This window comes from Chaetodon trifascialis, chromosome 9, assembly GCF_039877785.1.
Source record: "Chaetodon trifascialis isolate fChaTrf1 chromosome 9, fChaTrf1.hap1, whole genome shotgun sequence".
In the NCBI taxonomy this organism is placed as follows: domain Eukaryota; kingdom Metazoa; phylum Chordata; class Actinopteri; order Chaetodontiformes; family Chaetodontidae; genus Chaetodon; species Chaetodon trifascialis.
Genome location: NC_092064.1, coordinates 12,132,807 through 12,154,370, shown reverse-complemented (window position 1 = coordinate 12,154,370; position 21,564 = coordinate 12,132,807). Strand labels below are relative to the sequence as shown.

General features: G+C 41.9%; 3 protein-coding genes across 11 annotated transcripts; 1 reads left to right on the top strand and 2 right to left on the bottom strand.

The window, feature by feature from the left end:
• Positions 1 to 282: 282 nt before the first annotated feature.
• On the bottom strand, positions 283 to 11,622 carry sh3bgr (SH3 domain binding glutamate-rich protein). 9 transcript variants are annotated; one of them, XM_070970961.1, is made up of 12 exons: positions 11,401 to 11,515; positions 10,074 to 10,259; positions 9,841 to 9,921; positions 8,873 to 8,962; positions 7,405 to 7,596; positions 6,781 to 6,810; positions 6,660 to 6,680; positions 5,384 to 5,407; positions 4,978 to 5,004; positions 2,480 to 2,509; positions 1,862 to 1,923; positions 283 to 949 (listed from the first exon to the last, which is right to left on the bottom strand). In XM_070970961.1, the coding sequence occupies exons 1-11, from the start codon at positions 11,443 to 11,445 to the stop codon at positions 1,906 to 1,908; spliced, it is 744 nt and encodes a 247-aa protein (XP_070827062.1). In that variant the 5' UTR covers positions 11,446 to 11,515; the 3' UTR covers positions 283 to 949; positions 1,862 to 1,905. The 9 variants fall into 9 exon arrangements, with proteins under 9 accessions (XP_070827062.1, XP_070827063.1, XP_070827065.1 ...); XM_070970962.1 differs by having other exon boundaries at positions 6,781 to 6,807; XM_070970964.1 differs by lacking the exon at positions 2,480 to 2,509.
• Positions 11,623 to 14,684: 3,062 nt separating this feature from the next.
• Positions 14,685 to 16,790, bottom strand: get1 (guided entry of tail-anchored proteins factor 1). Its single transcript, XM_070970970.1, has 5 exons — positions 16,641 to 16,790; positions 15,945 to 16,110; positions 15,540 to 15,607; positions 15,223 to 15,337; positions 14,685 to 15,055 (listed from the first exon to the last, which is right to left on the bottom strand). Exons 1-5 carry the CDS (start codon positions 16,728 to 16,730, stop codon positions 14,982 to 14,984), a joined length of 513 nt encoding a protein of 170 aa, XP_070827071.1. The 5' UTR covers positions 16,731 to 16,790; the 3' UTR covers positions 14,685 to 14,981.
• A 584-nt stretch (positions 16,791 to 17,374) lies between these two features.
• hmgn1a (high mobility group nucleosome binding domain 1a) lies at positions 17,375 to 21,192 on the top strand. Its single transcript, XM_070970446.1, has 6 exons — positions 17,375 to 17,560; positions 18,612 to 18,641; positions 19,753 to 19,782; positions 19,892 to 19,930; positions 20,047 to 20,169; positions 20,289 to 21,192. Exons 1-6 carry the CDS (start codon positions 17,546 to 17,548, stop codon positions 20,358 to 20,360), a joined length of 309 nt encoding a protein of 102 aa, XP_070826547.1. The 5' UTR covers positions 17,375 to 17,545; the 3' UTR covers positions 20,361 to 21,192.
• The last annotated feature ends 372 nt before the right edge of the window (positions 21,193 to 21,564 follow it).

The following is a 21,564-nucleotide window of genomic DNA, read 5'->3' as shown; positions in this document are numbered from 1 at the left end:
CACAGCAGTGGTCTTGTGTATGTGACAGCTCATAATGTATTTAGCATAACTTAACAACACTTGCATGGTATGGTTAAGTACTTACAGTGAATGCTGTATTGAATAATTAGACTACAGTGTATGTCCTCCTCCACCTTATCCCAGGATCTCCTGGGATAAGGCATTTGCTTTATTTTCCTGCTTGTCCTTGTGCTGCTCAGGCTGCACAATGGTTCGCTGATCTATAAATATGCCAACAAAAGAGTTTAAAATCAAACAACATAGAACCACTGAGGCTTTTTTCCAGTCTACTTTATTGCATTTTCAATTGCATCCAGGTCTTAGTCACATGTTTCATTCTTCATTCAACAAAGTGCACTGATAAAACAGCAGTATCGGCAGAAGTAACTGTAGTGATGGTGGAGTAGTTTGCGGTCTTGCAGCATGTGCGTATTTTCTTCCTCATGTGGCTGTTAGAAGTCTTAGTTTGCATTTATACATTCATTTGATAGAAGGAGTCATCAAGGCACAACATTAGTAAAACTACTATGATAAAAGGACAGGACATTCACTGAGTTATGAACCTTTGAATCTGATGTAGAGGCCACAAGCAAAGGTATGCCAAAGTAATACTTTTTGAAAAGGTCACTGCCTATTTGTGTTAGGAAACTAGAATTTCTAAAAGTAAAACATGAGAAATATGCTCGACTTTAACAAAATAACTATTCTGCGTTTTACAAAAGCTACTCAGAACAAACTGACACCACTACGCTCCTCTGCACATTTTCATTACAGCATGTCTCTACTCGCAAAATATAAAAATTAAGTCAACATTGCAGTCAAAAGGGAAATGGGTGGGGGCCAATGAACAACAGCTTCCAGTGGGATCCGGTGGGTCCTTGGGGTGGGGGGGTCTGATGGGGTCAAGCGTCAGGGGTCAGGGAGAGACAGAACAGGAGGCTCCTTCAGGCTGAAACACAAGGCAAACAGATGAAAAAAAAAAAAAAAATGAGGTCACACATTCCCTAGTTGTCTGCAGTGGTTGAGGCAGCCACCACCACCGCTGTGCCTGTGCCACCCAGCGCGCCCGCTCCTCCGGAGGCACATCTGAAGCTCACTTAGCAGCTTCCTCTAACAAGGCGTGACAGGGGCTCGCAGGGGTTGGGAGACAGCTAAGAGAGGAGGGAGACAAGCACTGCCATTCCTTCAAAGCCTGCTCTGTGGCTCTTCCTGCAGTGGGTCATAGATGCCTGACATGCAGAGAAGGACTAAAGCATGGGCTTTGAAGATTAGGATTAATATTATCATCACCATCATCATCACTGCCACTGCCTTGGAGGAACACGCACGCAAAAAAGAAGGGAACTGTGGGATGTTTTTGTTATGGCTCCAGATGATCCCCAGGCACTCAGTGTGCTCACTGAAGCTGTTTGCAGATGGAGACAGCAGTGGCAGTCCCTTGTAAATAGGCTGCCGCATTATTTTGTTTCCTATGACTGAACACCTTAAAGTGCATGTCAACGGAAAGCAAAGTACAGCTCGGCGCAAACAGCAAGGTGAAGCAAGGATGTGAGACTCGTGCATCTCATATGCAAAGTCAAGAACATTGCACTGGAGTGAAAACTAGAACGCTGCCTCATAGGTGCGGTACTCCGTGAGGATGAAGCAGAGAGGCTTTTGATTTGATAGCAGGGTCAAAGAGTTAGACAGAAGCAAAACACTGATGTGAAAACAGGTTTAGGTTACATAAATACCAAATATTAAGGCAACACCAAGGGGACCCATTCATGTTGTGGTAGTTTGCTACCAGTTCACATTATGTGTTACTGCCCTCCAGTGGAGAAGACAAAGCACAAACAAAGCAGCGCGGAAAGTGTTTTACCTGAACATGAGCACGTCAGTGTCCCTGACGTCGCCTGGCTTCAACTACTCAGCCTCTTCCTCCTGTTGAAAGAAAGCATCATGAATTAATAACAAAAGATGACAGAGGTGGAAAAAGAACTCGATTGTTTTCTGAGTTGTTCTCTGTAAAATTGTTATGTGCGCGTTTTCAAATGTCTGTGATGGCATAAGTTTTTGTTTGCAGGAAAAGTCAGTGAAAATTGCTGCAGTCTAAGTTGCTTGTTGTTTCAGCCCCTTCCTGACAGAGACCCCGGTCAGATCCATTGGGCCAGGGGGAATAAAGCTTAGTGGATTTAAGAAATGAAAGATTAGAGTTGGGTCTGCTTAGTTTGTTGCATAAATAAAAATGAGGATGATTCCTCTGACAGATGTACAAAAAAAACAAGAGCTTTTCTCTTTTGAAAAACAACTGCCTTGTCTTATCACTCTCCACCAAGACCCCTAACTCTGATAAAATCAGTTTTATTAGTGTGTATTTGTGTCCCCACACAGATCCATCTTCTCAATAAGAGTAAGACAAGACTTTCTGCAGGCATGTCAAGAACAGGCAGCAGTTCAGACGTGACAAAACAGATTTCACTCGTTGCTGTAATACTACCTGTGTTTCTTCCACGTCCTCTTCTTCTTCCTTCCATGCGTTCAAAAAAAGAGAGAAAGAGTGGGGTTGTGTGAGGCCACAGTCCAAACGGCAGAAAGGTGTGAGGACTTCACACATTAGTGGCTGTAGTGAAAGCCGGTTAAAAATGGGGAGGAAGTAACCCGAGAGAAGTGCGGTCGATAGCAATGGCAGCAGAGGCGAGAGGAACGAAGGAAACTAACGACCTATAGATTTCTGTATATCCTGAGTTGACCTAAGTGAGACAAGAGTGGTGCTTAAGACGGTGCACCATATAGCATGTTTGAAATTCAGAGCACAAGTTTTGTTTGAGTGTAATCACTCTGTTCCTGTTACTACTGCTTCTTGCTGGTACAGTTTGATGACTGTCCTCCTGAAGTAAACTACACACTCAGAGAGGGACAAAGGGAGCTTCCAACATTATCTATAATTAGATGTCACAATCACAATCATGCCGCATCCTGGCAGACATCATCAGATAGTGAGTACCAAACACTAACAAACAAATCTGATGTAACACGTAGATTTTTATGTTTTTTTCCCTCTGAGTGTTGCACAATAACAAGAAGTGCTCCAACTCATCCGTCCTCTTTGGAACTTGTCAAATCCACTTTGTTTCAAAGTGCTCTTGGCAAAAATAAATAAAAGCACTGACTTCTTAAAAAAAAGAGAAAGGCATGTCCCCCCCGTCAAGTCAGTGTCCCATCTCCGTGCAAAAACAAAACCAAACTGAAAACACATCAAAGTTATGCTCATGTGCACACAGCTGAACAACACAACCAAACTTTCCACCTGTTCTCAAGGCATCAAAACAACAAAAGTAAAGTCTGACTGTCAGACTCAGAGGAAATGCTGGAATGAATGTTACTGGTCACTGCAACACTGAACTAACAACAAATATGGTGCCGTCTTTGGCGCCACACTGCACAGTCTTTGTATGCAACTTGATCATGCAGAAAAATATGATCCACACCGTGCAAAACATAGACAAAGACTCTCCAGTCCAAATAATCCAAATATACCTCTTGTACTTCAGCCTCTTCTTCTTCCTATGGAGGATGAAATCATGTGGTGTTAAGTTTGTGAATGTCATAAAGACGGAATGAAGACCGATGTTATTCGGTATAAGCGGTACACATATGGAATTGCATTACTGTTACCACATTAAATGTTTCATGGTGGGAACTGTTGGGTCTCTGTAAATGATATTATAGTCTAGACCTGTTCTATATGAAAAGTGCCCTGAGATAACTTCAGTTATGATTTGTCGCATTATAAATAAAATTGACTTGACAAAATCCACCTAAGGCTTAAGTAAAATATTATCATATTTATCATGCTGCACAACATCAGGCATGTCCATGGAGAGGAAGTGCATGCAGAGAGAGAGAGAGAGAGAGAGAGAGAGAGAGAGAGAGAGGGAAGAGGGACAGTCAAAACCTCTAAAGTCTATAAAGCCTGAAAAATACAAGACCCCACAAACCACAGAAACTACCTCACTGCCGTGTTCGTCTTGCTCCTGCAATAGAGGTGGGACAGCGACAAAATAGATGTAAAGGTAGAGAGGAAAGAAGGCAAAGCAAAGCAGTGATGGGTACATGGCAGAAGATCAGGCAGAGGCTGGAATGTCTCAGAGAAGCTTTTCACACAGCACTTAGCACAGGGACATTTTTTTTTTTTTTAAATCTAAATTGGACTAACTTCAGGCTGTTGCACTCTTAAGCAGGCAAATCCTGATTTGGGATCTGTTTAAGTCTGAACTCTCCAGGGAAGTCATCATGGATTGATCCTTAACCAAGAAACTTGCAACCCTGTCCTCCTGGCTTCATGTGCAGTGTGAGAAACAGTGTGTGAGCAAGTGCATTTTTGTGCAGGTTTTGGTTTCTGACGTGGGCAAGGCACGCTGACATCAAGGGTCTTCCTGTATGTGCCCCCTAAAATCTAGATTCTATCATCTGAAGAATCTCTCACTGTTTACAGATATTTTAGGGATTAACTCAAACTCAAGCTGTAAAAGCGAGAGGCTGAAGGATGGACATGGTTCCCCCTGTCCCCAGTGGACATTACATTTGACTTTGAGTGAATGCAAACAGGGATGCAGACATATGCAAACATAATAGAATCAAACCAATGTGACTTCTCTAAGTAAATGGGCTTTACATTATTACTCCTCTAACATGATTCTTATATTAGTAGGACCCTTCTGACAAACACTGGAGGTCATACTTTAATCACCACTGCACATGTGAGTGGATGGAAGCGATACATACTTGAGGTTACAAGCAAAACCTCTTGGTATGGCCAACAGTGTTAGTCTCACTCTCAAGAAAAAACTGAAGGAATGCTGAACACACCAGGAGGTGACAAAGGAGGCAAGAAAATGACTGAAAGAGATATGACATTGACCAAAAAAAAAAAAAAAAACACAAGGCGAACTGACAAAGGCCAGAGGCAGGTAAAAAAATATGACAAGGATCTACCTCAAGCTGTCGTAGCTCTTCTTCCTCCTAGAGGGAATAACAGATAGCAGGTCAGCAGGCTGTATGGGGAGCAAAGAGCACCAGCGGCATGCGTGATAGAAAAGTCTTCTCATCTAAAATGGAAACTATGGGGATAGTTGAGGTTGTCAGGAAGCAGCTACAGAACTGGGAAGAAATGAGGAACAGGATGTTAGCAGAAAGAGAGGAATAAATCAAAATGGTAAAAAAAAAAAAAAAGAAAGAAAGAAAGAAAGGAGTAGGGTGAGAGAAGGAACTGCAGACCAAGACCGCACCACCCCCCAACCCAACCACAGCAGCCTTCCCTGATCTCTGCACCATCAAACCCACACTGCTGAGGACTATATGGAGGAACCGCAGAAAGAGGCGATCACCGACGCACAGTTACCTCTGACTGCAAATCCTCTTCCTCCTGGAGGGAGCAAACCAAGAGATGGACAAAAGAAGGGCAAAGAAGGCGTCATACGGTGCGTGCATGAGGAACAAGACTGGTGTGAACACCAGCAGAAGGACCTCTGAAACTGATGCCCCTAAGTGGACTGAGTCTGTGGTTCAAGTGGACTGAAACACGACTGAGGGAACGTGTCAATTCTTAAGTGCAGAATCTTTAACTACGGTGTGTAACATATCAGTCAATAACTGTGTGTCTCCATTAAAATTGCTGTAAGAACTTTAAAAATGAACCACATTGCAAAGGCATGTAAATGTGTAACAGTAAAAGCTCTTTAGTTAAAAGTAGCATTTTTAAATACTCTTATCATATGAGGTGCATAAACAGTAGGGAAATGTTGAGTTAAATCAACATTCCTCATATGTTTGTTCTCAGTGGTGTGAAGGTGTTAAATTAGTTCGATGGTCACAACATGCATTCCCACCACAAACAGGAGCTGAGTAGTTTTAGAGGTTACAAAATAGAGAGAGAGAAAAAAAAAAAGAGATTTCAAGCATTGAAGTGCTTGCGCACAGTAAAAGGAATGAAAAAATAAAAACACCCACAATCCTTGAACAGAGAATACGAGAGGTTACACCAAAAATTGCATGTTATACATTGCAGCTACACTACAGTCAATGTGGGTTTGTACCTCTGAATATGGAATCTGTCTAACAAAGTGGACATTAGAGGCTATTAGCATTGACTCTACTGCAACTCACTGGCTACATCATTAAAGAGGACTATTTAACAAATTTAACATGGGTATTGAGAAATGTGAAATTCTAATATTCATTTTTAAAGGGGAAGAAATGTGATTTTTGTCTTTGAGGCTTTCAGGTGAGAACTGAAACACACCATAAATCTAATCTGACAGAATAATAGAAACCCTCCAAGCTCAGCTCATGTTAGTAATCATTTTAGACCGATCGCTGGCACGCAGATGTGGCAGGGCTCTGGAGATGATTGGACAGAGCACTGATTCTACACCAGAAATGACTGACAAGAAAGGAAAGTGTTAATGAAAACCCACTTGATGTATTTCACATGCATAATGTGTCGTATACTAGCTGGAATTAATGAGAAGTAAACATGTATGAGGTCCGTTGAGGTTTATCTTACTACTCGTGCAGTTGGCAAAATGCACAGCTGGTATGAACTGCTATTGTTGCTGCACTTTTATTAATAACTCCCTTCAGATTTAGCATCAAGAACGCCCAGTGCCTCTTCTTACCCTGTCATCATCGGCTCCTTCCTGTTTGAGAAGAGAGAAGAGAGAAGAGAAATCAATAAAACGCAGTTCCTTCAAGTGTTAACTGCAGTTCAGTGTGTTCACAAACATTTGAGAAACCTACCTGATCTTCCTCCTCCTCTGCACGGGCCTGCTAACAGAGGAGACGGGATAGCATTAGGGATGTTGGACGCACACGTAATACACAATGTACATTCACACTGAAACACAGCAGCATCCACACATCAGGCTTACTGAACCAGGGTGTTTGTGGGACCCTACTGACACGCCTCAATCAGGACGGTTAATAGTGATTTGGTATGCAGTGAAATGCAGGGTGGGTCATCAAGACAAGTGGTAACAATGTCATCAGCAAAATACAGACACATGGAGGAACTGAAAACATACAAAAACCCAGAAAAAGTTGCAGAAATACAACAGTTAAGATGTCCAAGTGGTGCTGAATAAACAGGCAATGTTGCACATTTTTGGTTAATAAAAGACTGAATCCAGGGAGAGACTTGACGAGGAGATGCAGTGCGGGGACAGCAAACCCTTAATGTGGAAGAAAAGGACGGCACTAAAGGGAAAGTGGAGAGGCTGAGGGGAGGAAAAACGGAGCATTCCAGGAATGACGGGAAGATGGAGGAAAGGACATTCAACTCAAAACATTCAAGGGATGGAGGGAGAGGCGAAACTAGGAGACGGAGGATTGTGGTTAAGGGAAAATTACGGTGTCTTCTGTGACCTCGTCTGTTTCTTCCGCCGCCTCCTCCTCCTCCTCCTCTGCGGGGGCCTCGTCTCCCGCTGTTTCTCCTTCCGTGGCTTCATCATCTGCCGTCTCTCCCTCTGCTACCTCCTCCTCGCCACCTTCACCTTCCTCCTGCACCTGCTCCTCCTCCCCGTGTGCATCCCCGTTACGCTCCTCCACTGGAACCTCCTTATTGTGAGGTGAAAACAACAACTGGTGGTCAAGGAAGAGACACGATGAAAAAAAGCTTTGAATGTTAAAGGCATTCAGGCACAGCCTCAAGAGCACTAATCAGCAGCTCATCAGTCTGAGAGGCTGAAAGACTTAAAGGTGTTAATCCTGGGAATAAAGAAGAGGAGGGAAGATGTTTTAGCAGTTAAAATGTGGAGACATGCACATACATTCACTTTCTTGCAGAGAGTAAATACTAGTCTCACAATTGTACAGTACAGTAAACATGAAACTACATCCAGCAGCCAGTTAGCTTAGCTTAGCATAAAGACAAAAGGGAAACTAGCTTGCCTAGTTCTGTCTAAAGGTAAGAATATTCATTCAATAGCACAACAAAAGCTCAGTAATTGAAACATTATATCTTTTTTTGTTTAATCTGCACAATAATTGTGCATAAATAACAATTTACTATTTTGTGGGAGGTTACGAACCAGCAACTGAACTCCGGCAGTAAGAAAAATGCAGCTAAAATGAACTCTGCATTACGCCCTCTAGTATAACCACATAGGCTCAGCTAAGCAGAAGTGTTTTGAGCTAACCTGTTGAAAAAACAAACAATAAAATACACGAAATCTTCTTCAGCTACTTAACATTCAAGAGTAAAAAATACGTTAGAGAAACAGAAGTGCTGTGTCAAATTCCTGTAGTGCAATGACTAAAGCATACAAGTGGAGTAAAATCCTGTTTATGAGGAATGTTTTCTGATATCCTGGACTTACGAGTGGAAGTTTCAAATATATCAGTCCACTTTAAAGACGGTTAAATGTAGAAATGATGTGTGTTCTTGAAATAAAGGACCAGCGAGGATTTTCTTTGGGAGGAAAACTGTTAGAAAGTCACTGGAATTAAGAAATATAAAAGCATGCCTTGAACAAAATGACGACACAATAATGAAACAAAAAACAAATTTCCAAATGCAAACGAAACACACTCCACTCTGTAAAGCACTAATTATGGAAAGGACTGTAGGAACATGATGCCTCACAACTCTGGCAGCCTGAACAGTGATGTAACATCACAGTGTTATAATAATGACTCAGTGTATTGTGTGAATGTCTCACTCACGCAAAACACAAAAAGATTAGTTGATGTGATGACTGGGACAGAGTGGCCAGGAGGAAATTAAGGGTCTGTTCAAGTGGACAGAGGGGAAGACATACTGGATGGAATGGAAAAGGCGAGACACAGAGGAGAGAAACAAAGCGGGGAAAAATGGAAGGAACGATGGCATTACTGCTGAGTCATCAAGGTTCCCCTCTGCATTAGTGTCCTCAGCATGGGTCCCGTTCTCAACAATGTGGGCCTTGTCAGCTTCAACTGCTTCCTGTGTCAATGAAATGATCAGGTTTAACATGAACTCTTTGGATCACCAGCCAAAACAATATGTAACAGAATTGGACAATCGTGTTTTAAGCAAACTTCAGTCTGGAGCAGTGATGTGTCGCATTTGATTCAGCATTCACCGAGTCAGGGGATAGAACTCCGAGGTGACAGTGAATCCAGTTTTCTTCTGTATTTTACACAATGACAGTTTTGATGAAATGGCCTGGATGATCAAATATCGGAATGGTTGTTTTAATTTTGATCCATTTGAAGAAGCCAGCTGTCTCATAAGTGCAGAAAAAAGGACGGACGGATGAAGGATGGACAGCATTAAGTCCTGACAACATCATTAAATAAGTTATGAATAATGAGTCGGGATTCTGGGTCTGGTTTAAACTGGTTTTGCTGTCTTGTATCTATATGCATTAGACTATGATAAAAGCGTCATCATCATACTGTACATACTGGCATTTGGCAGCTGCTCATTTCAAGGCTGTGCATAGCTTCAAAGTGTTTTAACACCCTGATAATTACTTGATACAGTCAATTCAGTTGATTGCACCACTTAGATGATTTTTGCCAGAATGTCAAAGACAGGTAGGTGTTGAATTAGCTGCATTGTTCAACTAGTGAAAATTAAAATCTTAGCCGACAATGTCTTCAACTAACAGTGAATCATAGAGTCACATAACATTCATGACACTCAGCTATCCTAAATTATGTGGTTTGTATGTTTAAATATCCCGATGACAATGTGTTACTGCAGCTGATGCTGTCCCAATACAGCAGACGTACAAGCTGGCATAGGGGTAAAATAACTGAGCTGGTCTTGTTTTGGTTTTTATTTAACATCAGTAGGGAACACAAAATAATCCCAACCTTTGACCCAGGAGGAGGGGGCAGCCCCAGGAAGGCATACACCGTGTTGTCCTCCTTGGCATCAAAGAATGTGTCGTAGTCCTGCAAGAAAATAAAAGAAAACCTTCTTTAACAGTTCACTACGTCTACTATTCCACTCAGCCATCATGTGCATTAAGGGGAGCGGCTCTGCACATTGTAGTGAGGGCAAGTTATAGTACATATTCACTTACCCACTCACCCTATTTACTTACCCCACAGTAGCTGTCCTCATTGAAGATCTGTGGGGGCAGGGGGATGCCGTTGCTGGGCTTCTTCTCCACAGGGACATTCTCCCTCATCCACATGCGGTTCTCCTCATTGCAGGCGATGTCCAGCGGAGCGTAGTCCACTTTAAGAGCCTCCAGGAAGCCGACCACATCTTGCTGCTTCTTCTTGATCTGGGGAGAGAAAAAGAAATGAAATCAACACTGATTGCACAGTACGTGGGGAGAGGGCTGTAATATAATGATTAATATTAAATTAGCAGATGAAAAATGCTGCATTCTGGTGTTTCAGGATAATAAACGGCCACTATTCAAATATCAAATCTTGCACCTGACATCTTTCCTGGCCTCCTGTCCAACCAAATAGGCATATAAACTATGGCTCAAGGGATTAATTCCTGAGCATTGTGATAATGGAATAATCATTCAGATTACTTACCAAGCACAAATGGCAAATATTTGTTTGTTGTAGCTTCTCAAACATGAGCAAATGCTGCTTTTCTTTGCATTAAATCACCACAAATTGGATATCTCTGTGTTTTGGACTGTTAGTTTGACAGAAAAATGAAACTTGACAACATCATTTTGGGCACTTTTTCACTATTTTATGACAAGTTAGAGTCAAAACAAAGAATCTATTATTGGACAGAACAACCATCAGGTTAATCAAAGCAGAAAAACAAGACATTTGTAAGCAAATCAGTCGTTTCTGAACACATGAGGGACCGCTGCACTGTGTGGAAGACAGACAAACATACAGACAAGTCCTTTCACAGGACCAAATCCAACTCTGTCTTGCTGTGAGACAACACAAACTGGGCCACCATGCCACCTCATCCAGGTTCAAACTGCTTATTTAGCAGATCAGGAGGATGAATCCACCCCTCCCGACTCTGGTCATCACCCCACCCAGCGTACAGACAGTTATTTCACATTTATGTGATCACAAACAGCATGAAAAGGCTGTTTATCAGGTGGGAGGTGGTCCCAGAGCCGGGTATATGGCCTGAAAACGTCTGTATATCGGGGTACGTGACATGAGGGGCTTGGGGAGCCCCCGTTCAAGAAAGCTCGGCATGTGAATCCCATCGACTACGAGATAAATCCGAAAAACACCGATCAAGCGCAAATCTCAGCACGAATCAAGCCCTAAAGTCACCAAAAGGCTTCAGGTGCGCAAAATGAAAGGCAAGTGACATTAATCCCAAGGTTTAACGCTGTCGAGTGTGTGTGAGTGAAAGTCCTGCTCGGTTTGAGGAGTACAAGCAAGAAAGTTGACTCTAATGAGAAATCAGTCGCAGGCCTGAATGCTTACCGCAGTGGATCCGGATGAAGAGGCGAGAAATACTTTGATTACCATTTTGTTACAATATATTTTGCGGAGTATTCAACAAGTGGCCTCTTAAAGGAGCAGGCAGCCTCCTCTATTATTAGAGTGCGCCCAGGACCGAGGCACTGAGATCACACACACACACACACACACACACACACACACACACACACACACACACACACACACACACACACACACACACACACACAGCTGAGGCTATTTTTGTCTCCAGGCTCCATTAGTGCAGGATTGGCGGGTTGGCCCCTTGGGGCGCAGCACCACACAGACTGATTGGTAACTTCAGCTGTCCGTCGGCGCAGGGGACAGTGAAGTTGGTTTCCAGCTCCTTGCTCAGTGCTTATATGGACAGAAATAGCACTGACCAGCACTATAGGCTGTAAGTCTTTAGTTTCCAAACGGAGGAACTCGGGCCTGTTCGGGGTACTTGAACAGGGTACCCCATTAAAGTGAGAAATGGTGTATTTAAGTTGATTGGGAATAGAGCGTGCACTGACATTATTCATAAAGAATACATTACACATTACTCTGAACATAGCTTCAGTTTGAATGCCGCCTACAGCCTACATTAATATCTGGTTGTTGTTGTTTTTTATATATAATTTTATGTAAGTCTACTAGAAGAAATGTTCCCTCTTTTCCTTGTATCCTTACCCAGTCTTCCCCTTGTTACCATGACAACTGTGAAAATGTCAAAAACCAGAAAAGGTATGCTGTAATATTTTCAGGTAGGGAGTCCCTCTAGGGTCACGGTGAGAATTATTTATTTATTTATTTATTTATTTATTTATTTATTTATTTTAGGTTTTGTCTTTACCTCGCAATAACTTTTGCTTTACGTTGCGCAAAAGAATTGCGTTCCCATGATGCAACATGGTCATTTCATACAAAAGTTTGCGAGGTAACGAGGAAAAAAAAACTTGCCATGACCCTAGAGGGGCGCCGTATTCAGCCTATGAAAACTTTGAAAAACCTGTATTTTTTAAGTTAATGGTGGAGGAAATTGGATTTTGTGCAACTGAAAGATTTTAGATATGAAAAGAGATACTTTTTTGTTAACAGTCTGTAAACCATTCTAAACAAAACAGCTCCTGAGCATTTCAGAGTGTTACTGACCTCAAAAATGCAAATTAGTCTGGTTTGTCAACTTCTTCAGCTTTGTATTTTATTTTAACTGGAAAATGACGTCCTATGTCATTTTGATTTTGTGTAAGCTCACGTTAAGAGCCAGAGTGGAGAAGCCAACAAGTGTGTATGCGAAGCAGCAGAGCCTGATGCAGCTGAAGATGGAGGGCGATGTTGATGCTGTGAGCTGCAGCACCGACACCTCCAGGTGGTCCACTCCCTCCAGACTGCACTGTGCCTCTAAGAGTTCACACTACTCCTCTGACTTTGAAGACCAAGCTGACTCACTTCTAGACAAGAGCCCAAAAGCCAAGTCATCAGACAAAGGCGAGGAGAAAAGCCACCCAGACGGGGTAAAAGGCATTTCATTTAACATGATTTCATAATTGTGTAATGGGACTTGTGCTGCTTATGTGTAAACATGTTGGATGCAATTTACATTTTCATGACTAAGTACTTTTTTCTCTTCTTCAGGTAAAAAAAGACAAAATATGCTGCAGGCCTCCAAGTCCTGAAGTTGCCTCTAGATCAAGCCCCCAGTCTACTGAGTCAAGCTGCCTCAGGGAGCTGAGGAGCTGAGGAGCTGCTGAGCGAGGCCATGACTGAGAACAAGCTGCTGATGAGGCTCCAGCATCGCCACAAGGAGGCACTGCAGCACTTCTGAGACTCAGAAAGCAGCCTCTCACAAGTTAGTTTGGTGTAGCTTGCTGTCTATTGTGCTCTGCTCACTGCTCAGAGCAGGGGACTGGGGCGGTGGTGGGTGTCACATCCTCCCCATTCCAGTATGCTGAGGGATAGATAGGAACAGAAATTTTGATGATTTCATTCCTCTGCTATATGCTAGGACTTGGAGAGGAATCTTGACTTGACTGAGCCTCACTCAATCACCAAATGATCACTGACAAAGGAAGGTGTACAAGGCATAAAAGCTATCCTGCTTTCTACAAATAGATCAGGTGAGGATGGAGGTTCAAGTAAGCTGCAAAGTGTGTTTCCTACGCAGTGTTATTTAATCATTATACCTGTCCTGTGATCATTGTTTATTGTACATGCCTCTTGGTGATGGCAGCTTTATCTTCCAAATTACAATTTCCTAATCTACAGATTGTTCAACAGGGTTTTGAATCCAATAATAAGAATATCCCAACTGAATTCAGCCTCAGCTGAATTTGTGGGAGAATTTGGTTAAGAAATCTGGATCAGTATTCTCCATTGGCCATTAGCACGGTGGAACAAGTGGTAACTGTCGCCTCACAGCTAGAAGGTCCCCAGTTCGAATCCCGCTGTGGGCGCTGGTGGCGTGTCCTCCACCATGCCTTCTCCCCGTGTTCACCCAGGGTTTCCTCCGTAATAACCCCCACTTAAAACATGCAAGAAGATCGGCTGGCAGCTGGCAGCCCATCGCTCCTGGTCCACCGCGGAGGATCGACAGACTGAGGATGGGTCAAAATGCGGAGAAAACAATTTCACGGAAGCATGTGTGCATGTAGTGTTTGCAACTAACGTGTGATAAATAAAAGTACATTTTTTCTTCTTCTTCTAGCCCACAGATACTGCTTATGTTTGATGGTGTACTTCCTGTTTGGTGGTCACCAATGAGACTGAGAAAACTAACCATTATAAATTGAGGTAAAAATACCATAGTGGTCCTAACCTGCCAACAGCTGTCTCCAAATATAAGAACAAGACTGCTTACAGTAGTGTAGACCTGAATCCCAGTGAGGTACCAAGAGCCTGATGAGGGTGGAAACACAGCAATCAGGAATCACAGCTTTCAGTGTGAGTAAAGGGCAGGTCAAAACAGAAAGAGCAGGCAGGCGAGGAGCCCTTTGATCCAATCAAACGGTTAAGGGCCGGAATGATTTAGTGACTGGACTGCAGAATGTAGCTGAGGGCAAACTGTCAGATATATGTGGACTTTCCAGCTGCTGTAAAAAGGAAAAGTGGAATATCAACTGTATTGATTCTTTCACCCTGAGGTACTTCTCCAGATAAATGACCACCCAAGAGTTAAAACAATCTATTGTGATCTGTATAATTGGTTTTAATCCATTAGTTTTACTTTAAGAAAACTACCTGACTTATTTTGCTAGTGTATTCCCAATTAATAAGATTGCAAGGAATACTCAAAAGCTTTTCTTTTATTATCTCTTCTTAAAAAAGCCTTTCAACATTCCCAAATCAACCAACAAACAGATGAAACATTCTCACAATTAAATTAAAATTAACAAAAATTGAAAAAAAATTAAACATCACCAAAATACAATGTTATAAACATGAAACAGTCGACGCCAAAATGCTCTGCATTTTTACATGTTGGCCAGAAGCAGATTACAAAAATGACACCAAACTATGGTTTTCACCAACAAAATGTTGAGCAAGAAGGTAGAGTACTGATTTATTTAACTCAGCTGGAGTCTCTAGCTGACAGCATGGAGACCCAGAGTAACCACTTTGTTGCAAACCACCAACCAGCATGTGATTCCTACTCCACCTGTAAAGAAGGAACAGCTCGGTCAGTTTTAAGAGAGGGAAAGGACAAAATGCTGTAATCTATATATACAACCCCAAACATTATATCCTATATGCATTATGTTATCATTGAGGAGTTGTTGTGCACAACTTGTTGTTAATTATATTCTAGCAAATGTGAACGATGACCTGCCACTCCTGTTGGAAAGGCCACAAGGCGCTCCACAGGGGCAATCCATTTACTGGGGACCACGGTCACTGGATCAGAGTAATACTTCCAGATCAAGGAGATCATCAGAGCAGCCTGACAGACAAAAGAAAGGAATACCTGGATATACAACATGTACTTTATGAGCCTGTAATTATGCTAGCAACATTAACTTTTACATTTAATGATGTCTGAATAAAATGTTTAAATAAAAAGCTTTTTAAAAAAAGTTTTCGTATCAAAGACTGCAGATCCCTGTTTACATGTGAAGTAGCTCTCCATGTGGATCTCAACCTACCTGCAGAATATAAAAGACAATGTTCACAACCCACTTCATTTTGGCTTGTTGTGCTGTTCTTGATTTCACTGCAAAGGTCAGGAAATAAACAAGTATTAGACTCAATACACATTTTTGTGGCGATGCAGCTTCTTTTAATATTTTTAACCCGTCAATCAGACTATAATAGTTCCTTTTATTTCACTATTTGAATCACTGAAAAAAGCACAGATGTGAAACCAGGCTAATCTACTTTTGTACCTTCCCAATTAATGTGTTTCAACCAGTCAAAGGGTAAAAAATATCACAACATTATGTTCTTTGTAAGGTCTTTGGTTTGATTTGATTGGTTGCTGCTACATGTCTCAGTCTGTCACACTGTCTACTCTCTGCACGCCAATCACAATTACTACTTCTGCCTCTCACCATGTGTTTTCAACTTGTCGGTCATCTTGTTGATTTTGCGCTCCAGTCTGGCATATCTGGCAAACTCATCCATCATGCTAATGGAGGACTGCTCCTTCTTCATCTCCTGGATTTCAGCCCTCATCTCACTCTCCTGCTCTGCATCTTTCTGAACCATCTTTGAGAGCTTGAAAGAAAGACAAAACACCATTACTGAGAAAACAGAGAGAGAGTTTAACTGGGCAACAGGCTGTTCTATTGTTTATTAGTGCAGAGGCTCAAACACACAATTCATCAGTGTTGCTAAAGTGGTCACTTCCGACTGTCTCGCGCCCAGGTTTTATAATTACACAGATTCTTGTTTTGCTAAGCTATCTTTAGCTGTAACGCTAAGCTGTAAATTGTTACACAGCGTTCACGTTACAGTCATTTCCTTGCGTTTGAATAATGGTGCAGCACTACAGTGTTCGCCCCTGCTGTGTAGTAACTACACTGGGACCTCCGGAAAACCCCACCCACTAACCATAGAGGAACCTCTACGTTGTTTCAAGCTGGCTAGCTAGCCAGCCATGTAGCATTAGCCATTAGCCTCGATTTACAGTAAGCTAAGCTAGTCTGCAGCATGTGAGACGACTCTACAGGAATTACACCAACACTCATAATGTATATCACGTACCTTTAAGAACAGAATATAATCTACCAATAGCCCCTACTTACGAAAGATGATATGGTCGGCAACAGTGTTTTCATGAGATTGCACAGAAAAACCGAGCCAAGCACAAGGAACCACGCACAGCCGGTCGCCATGTTTGTTCCTCCTCCAGTCAGCCTCCCTGTTGCAGTTGTGGAGCTTCTGGGCGACACGGCGCACTCACAACGTAATTAGACCATTCAGCTTATGCTGACAATAGCTAAAGGCAAACGAAGGCTATTTTTTAAAAACACAATACCTATGGACTCATTTGTCTCAATATACCACAAAATATATGGATGTATATATAGGTTACACAATATATATCATAAGAATTGTAGTGAAATGTGAGCTGGTAACGTGTAATTTCGTTTGTATCTGCAACTTTTATAAATATAAGGCTTTGATAACGTCAGTATACATGGGAACTGTATCAACAACAACGTTCAAATCACACAGTGACAATTTAGGACTTGGCATGCGTCTTTTTATAGCGTGTTTGTGCACATACGTTCTTATTGAGTACCTCATAACACTGATGGTCGCCATGCATTTTCCACACTTTTCACGCACCCCGAGAGCAGCCCGTGATTAAAAAGTGAGACTTGGCTCCGGTTGACTGATTGGCACACAGTCCTACCCACACAGGTAAGATGTTATGGTTCAAAAATGTGTTGCCTCGAAGTCAAAGCCAATCACTGGATGCAAGGGGCGGGGGATACATCTTCCTGGTAGGTTGGTAGGATAAGGGAATAAAATATACCAAGAGGGGGATCCAATCCGGTTTCAGCTAGTTCTAGTACTGGTCCGTCGTTTATGTTAAGTTACAGACTGTTCTGGAGGTGTAGGCTGAGGTGTAGGGCAAATTCAGTTTCCTGAACTGTGAAAGCCTGTGTTATTCTTTTATCTCTGCCGCACAACCTAAGCCACAATGGGAAAGAAAAAAGTAAGTTCAAACGTGTACATTATGTGAAATATGATACATACAGTGAATGTGTTAACATGGTTAAAATACATAGGCTGTATTTCTGTTTCACTCCAATGTGTCTTTTCACACTGCATGAGCTCTAATGTATCGCTATAAATACTCGCTACAGCGCTTCCATGTGCATGCATGAAGTCTACCTTTACAGTGCTCAGGTCGGTCGTGTCCACCCTGTTGATACAGGGAAGTGGCGCCTTTTTACTTACAGTACAACACGCAGTGCCATCGAACAAGTTTGCAAATGACACGGCCTCGTCTAATGCGACTTTTGGGTGGTTCAGTTGCTGAAATGTGCATCTGTCTGTGCTTAAATAATAATTTACCGACACTGTGTGCTGGGATCAGACAAAGAGGTGTAACCGCCGTCGATGAACAGGTTGCCATTTCAAGGAAATTCCTTGCGTAATTTCATCTGGATGTTTGAACTTATCGCGCCTGTGCGCCTTAGTGTTCCGGCAGCTCATTGCAATGAGGGTCGTGTTGTTTTGCGTTTTTGCAGCCCACGCTGATGAGATTTTGACCTCTGCCTGCGCGTACTTTAACGCTGCTGCGCGTCAGCCTTTGAGGTGTACAGTCTTTTCTTCAGCGGTGTCATGGCAGCTGAAACATCCTCGAAAAGATAGCGACACATCTGGCCGTTCAGAAGCCCGTACAGTCGAGGAAGTTTGATTGAATAGCCCTGAGGTTTAGTCACGTTGGGCTCCAAGTACATTCCCTGTATTGGTGTATGCAGGAGCGGCACTCGTCTTTGCGCAGGTACAGCACCATGCTTGCTTTACGCACGCATTTCTGCCTCATCAAGCACGATCTACACCGCATGGCGGGAATAAACTTGAGCTGGTTAAACCTTCTTTAGTCAAATTAGAAAGGTGTCTCCACTTGCATAATTTCTTTGTGACTAAAGGGGAGGGAGAAGTGCCCATCCCCCCTTTGCTTTACACACCCACTTCAGCTCACTTACGAATGGATGATGTTCCTGTTAAATAATTTTTCCTGTCTCTGTCTCTCACAGTCTACCGGTGAAGCAGATGCGGGTGCAGAGGTTAGTATTCAATCCATGGCACCTCTACTGGCCTGAGCAGATCTCGATGCCCCTGTTGACACCCAAATGAACATTTTGTTCTATTTTCTGTCAGGGGAAAGGAGATGGTCTCGGCTGAGACAGGGTGTCTTTTTACATAGATTGATGCAGCCCAGTTTTACTCCTGATGGTGAAAACTGGGCTTCTATCAATCATTTGGTCTTAATGTACAGGTTATGGGGCAAACCTGGTCAGTTTATTGGGTATGTGGAGCTGCAAAGCCAATAGGGGGCGCTGGTTAGCCCAAATTGGTTCCTTATTTGCCGATTTGCCCTTTGAATTTGTGTGATTTGATTCTCAGCCTCAGACTTGATCCTGCCCTCAGAAGTTCTGACAAGTTCACTTTACCTGCGCAGCATTAACACCATAATTTGCTACAAATCCCATAATACCATATTTTGTTGATGACAACATGAGCATAAAGTACATATGAAGAACAATCATGCAGCCTTACTTCTCAATTATACTGCTTCCAAATCTCAATATACTGTTCCCTATGGAGGCCTTTTACATAGGGGCACATGTAGGGATCTCAGTTTCACTCTTAGTTTCCTTGAGGTAATTTGCGGGCAACACAGTTTTATGTCCTCTGTCAAGGATGTTACATTTTCACCTCTGAATATGTTTTGTTAGTTTGTCTATAACTATTGAATATGATTGAATAAGTATTTAATTTGCTGCTCTCACAAGGAGAGAGCTTTTCACTTAACCATAAGTCTGGCTGTAATTTGTTAGTCAGAAGTTGCTGCATATGAGGAACTTGTTTAACAGACTTTATAAACCAATAAATACAAGTGGTTGTATTTATTTTCACAAGGCAAAAAACTGTTTCACACGCATAACAAATTAAAACCTCCACGACAACACAAAAACGTTCAACGTGCATTCAACAGAGGCACCTTGTGTTGATCTAACAGACATGTGATTTGTTTCATCATAAACTTTATGGGGGGGTTCTACGGTTTATATGGTATTCATGCTGTTGTTATTATTATTATTATTATTATTATTATTATTATGTGTGTCAATATTTCCAAATGATTGAACTAACATTTTATTATATGTTTTGCAGCCAAGGAGAAAGTCTCAGAGGTTGATAGACGTAAGTTCTACAAAGGCCACAATGCTTTACTAAAAATCTGTGCATGTTCTACTCTTACTATGCATATTTTGTTGGTGTAATATGGCACATTATTGTGTGTGTGTTACAGAAAGAGACAGAGCCAAAAGAACAGCCAGAAAAGAAAAAGGTAAAATGAGAAATCTTGTCAGAGCACGAAGTATCTATTTCTAATCCAGTTTTATTTTCTCTTACGTGTATTTGGCGATGCATTTCATGCTGCTTGGTTTGTTTTTGACATGGTAGACATCTCCTAAGACCAAAAAGGTGAAGGAGGCGGTAAAGGCTAAGCCAGAAGAGAAGAAAGAAGAACCCCAGGCGGAGAAAGAAGAAGCTCCTGCAGAAAACGGGGAGGCCAAAGCCGAGGAGGTATTATGAGTTTTCCTCTTAGTGACTCTTGCCACACGAAATTGACTTTCTGTTGTTTTGCACCGTAGCAGCGTTCAAGGAAAACCAAAATAATAAAGCATGTTTTCTCCATCCTCCAGCCGGCTGCAGCAGCAGATGAGGCAGGCGAAAAGGAGGGCAAGGCCGGCGAGGGGGAAAAAACAGCTGAGTAGCTGTGACACCCTGAAGCTCTCTTGCCAACGCTTCCTGTACCTCTTGTACAATGCAGAGATTATTTTTTATCTCCTATTTTCATAAGACAGCAATGTTTTTAGGGATGCGATCACAGAAATGCATTTAAACAAATACTTCAAATTCCATTTTTCACAGCTTCTGTGAAGGGAAAGGTTCAGTCATTGGGTTTTGTTTCAGCTTTTTTGTTTATTTTTTTGTTGTTTTCATTGTACTTGTGTTTTCTTTGTATCTATGGCTTCTTATCTAGCCTTTTAGGTTGTAGTTTTCTGCATGACATGCAGTCATGCCTATATCAGGAATTTTGATGTGATGTTCAACTCTGGGAGAGCTTACCTGAGACATTCCCGAGGCATCTCGAGGCATTTTTTAACCTGTACTGTTTTTGAACTTAACACATCGTAATACTGTGTGTTTGATGGGGAATAGGACGATTGAAAGTTTGAGAGTTGTGGTCTGTGCTAAGTAAGTGTTGTTTGCAACGTTCACTTTAATCATGTCACTAGTACTGGAATTGCTTGTTTGTTTGTTTTTGTTTTTCCATGCATCAGTGATGGTACATTTGTGGACTGATCCACACTCTCGGCTGTGCTCAAAACAAAATGTATTACAGAGTCAATCATAGTTGTCATGCTGTTTTCACCTCAGTCGACAAAATGCATATGCCACAAATTTGTGGATATATCTATTGTGGTTTTGGGATTTCTCTACCAATGTACAGTTTCCTCCTTTTTAAAAAAAGAAAGAAAAAAAAGAAAAAATGTTTTCTTTATGAATGGTATAAAATGCCAATTAAAGTGGGAATTTCTCTTATCTGAGCAGTTGTTTTTTCATCAGTTATATTTCATCCTGTGTACAGTGATTAGTTAAAAGCAATTTGAGATGCTATTGTTATCCACTTCAGTGACAACTAGATGATGATGATGGGCAGAAATCCTTACACCAAATATATGTGTAACTCAGTGTTGAATTTTGAACTCAAATCCCATTTCCAGTTAATAAGAGAACTTGTGGGGAGTAGCTTGATGTAAAGGGTACGTAAACCTACAATAGGTGAACTGATCTGTTAAATCCATTTGAGTTATATGCATAGAAATACAGTTTTACTGGAAGGTAAAGTTAAAATGTGCCTTTTAGCATAATTCAAAATAATGGCTTTTTTTGTTTGTTTTTCCAAACAGCGCA

Excerpts from the sequence above, each read along its gene's own strand:
- hmgn1a (XM_070970446.1), top strand. Across the intron at positions 18,642-19,752 it reads AAGCAGATGCGGGTGCAGAG|CCAAGGAGAAAGTCTCAGAG; the intron begins GTTAGTATTCAA and ends TATGTTTTGCAG. Across the intron at positions 19,931-20,046 it reads AACAGCCAGAAAAGAAAAAG|ACATCTCCTAAGACCAAAAA; the intron begins GTAAAATGAGAA and ends TTGACATGGTAG.
- sh3bgr (XM_070970961.1), bottom strand. The coding sequence starts at position 11,445 with ATGGTAATCAAAGTATTTCTCGCCTCTTCATCCGGATCCACTGCG. Across the intron at positions 7,597-8,872 it reads GGAACCTTGATGACTCAGCA|GAGGTTCCAGTGGAGGAGCG; the intron begins GTAATGCCATCG and ends CCTCACAATAAG. Across the intron at positions 2,510-4,977 it reads AAGAGCTACGACAGCTTGAG|GAAGAAGAAGAGGACGTGGA; the intron begins GTAGATCCTTGT and ends AACGCATGGAAG.
- get1 (XM_070970970.1), bottom strand. The coding sequence starts at position 16,730 with ATGGCGACCGGCTGTGCGTGGTTCCTTGTGCTTGGCTCGGTTTTTCTG. Across the intron at positions 15,338-15,539 it reads TTGTCTTTTATATTCTGCAG|GCTGCTCTGATGATCTCCTT; the intron begins GTAGGTTGAGAT and ends TTTGTCTGTCAG. Across the intron at positions 15,056-15,222 it reads CTTTCCAACAGGAGTGGCAG|GTGGAGTAGGAATCACATGC; the intron begins GTCATCGTTCAC and ends CCTTCTTTACAG.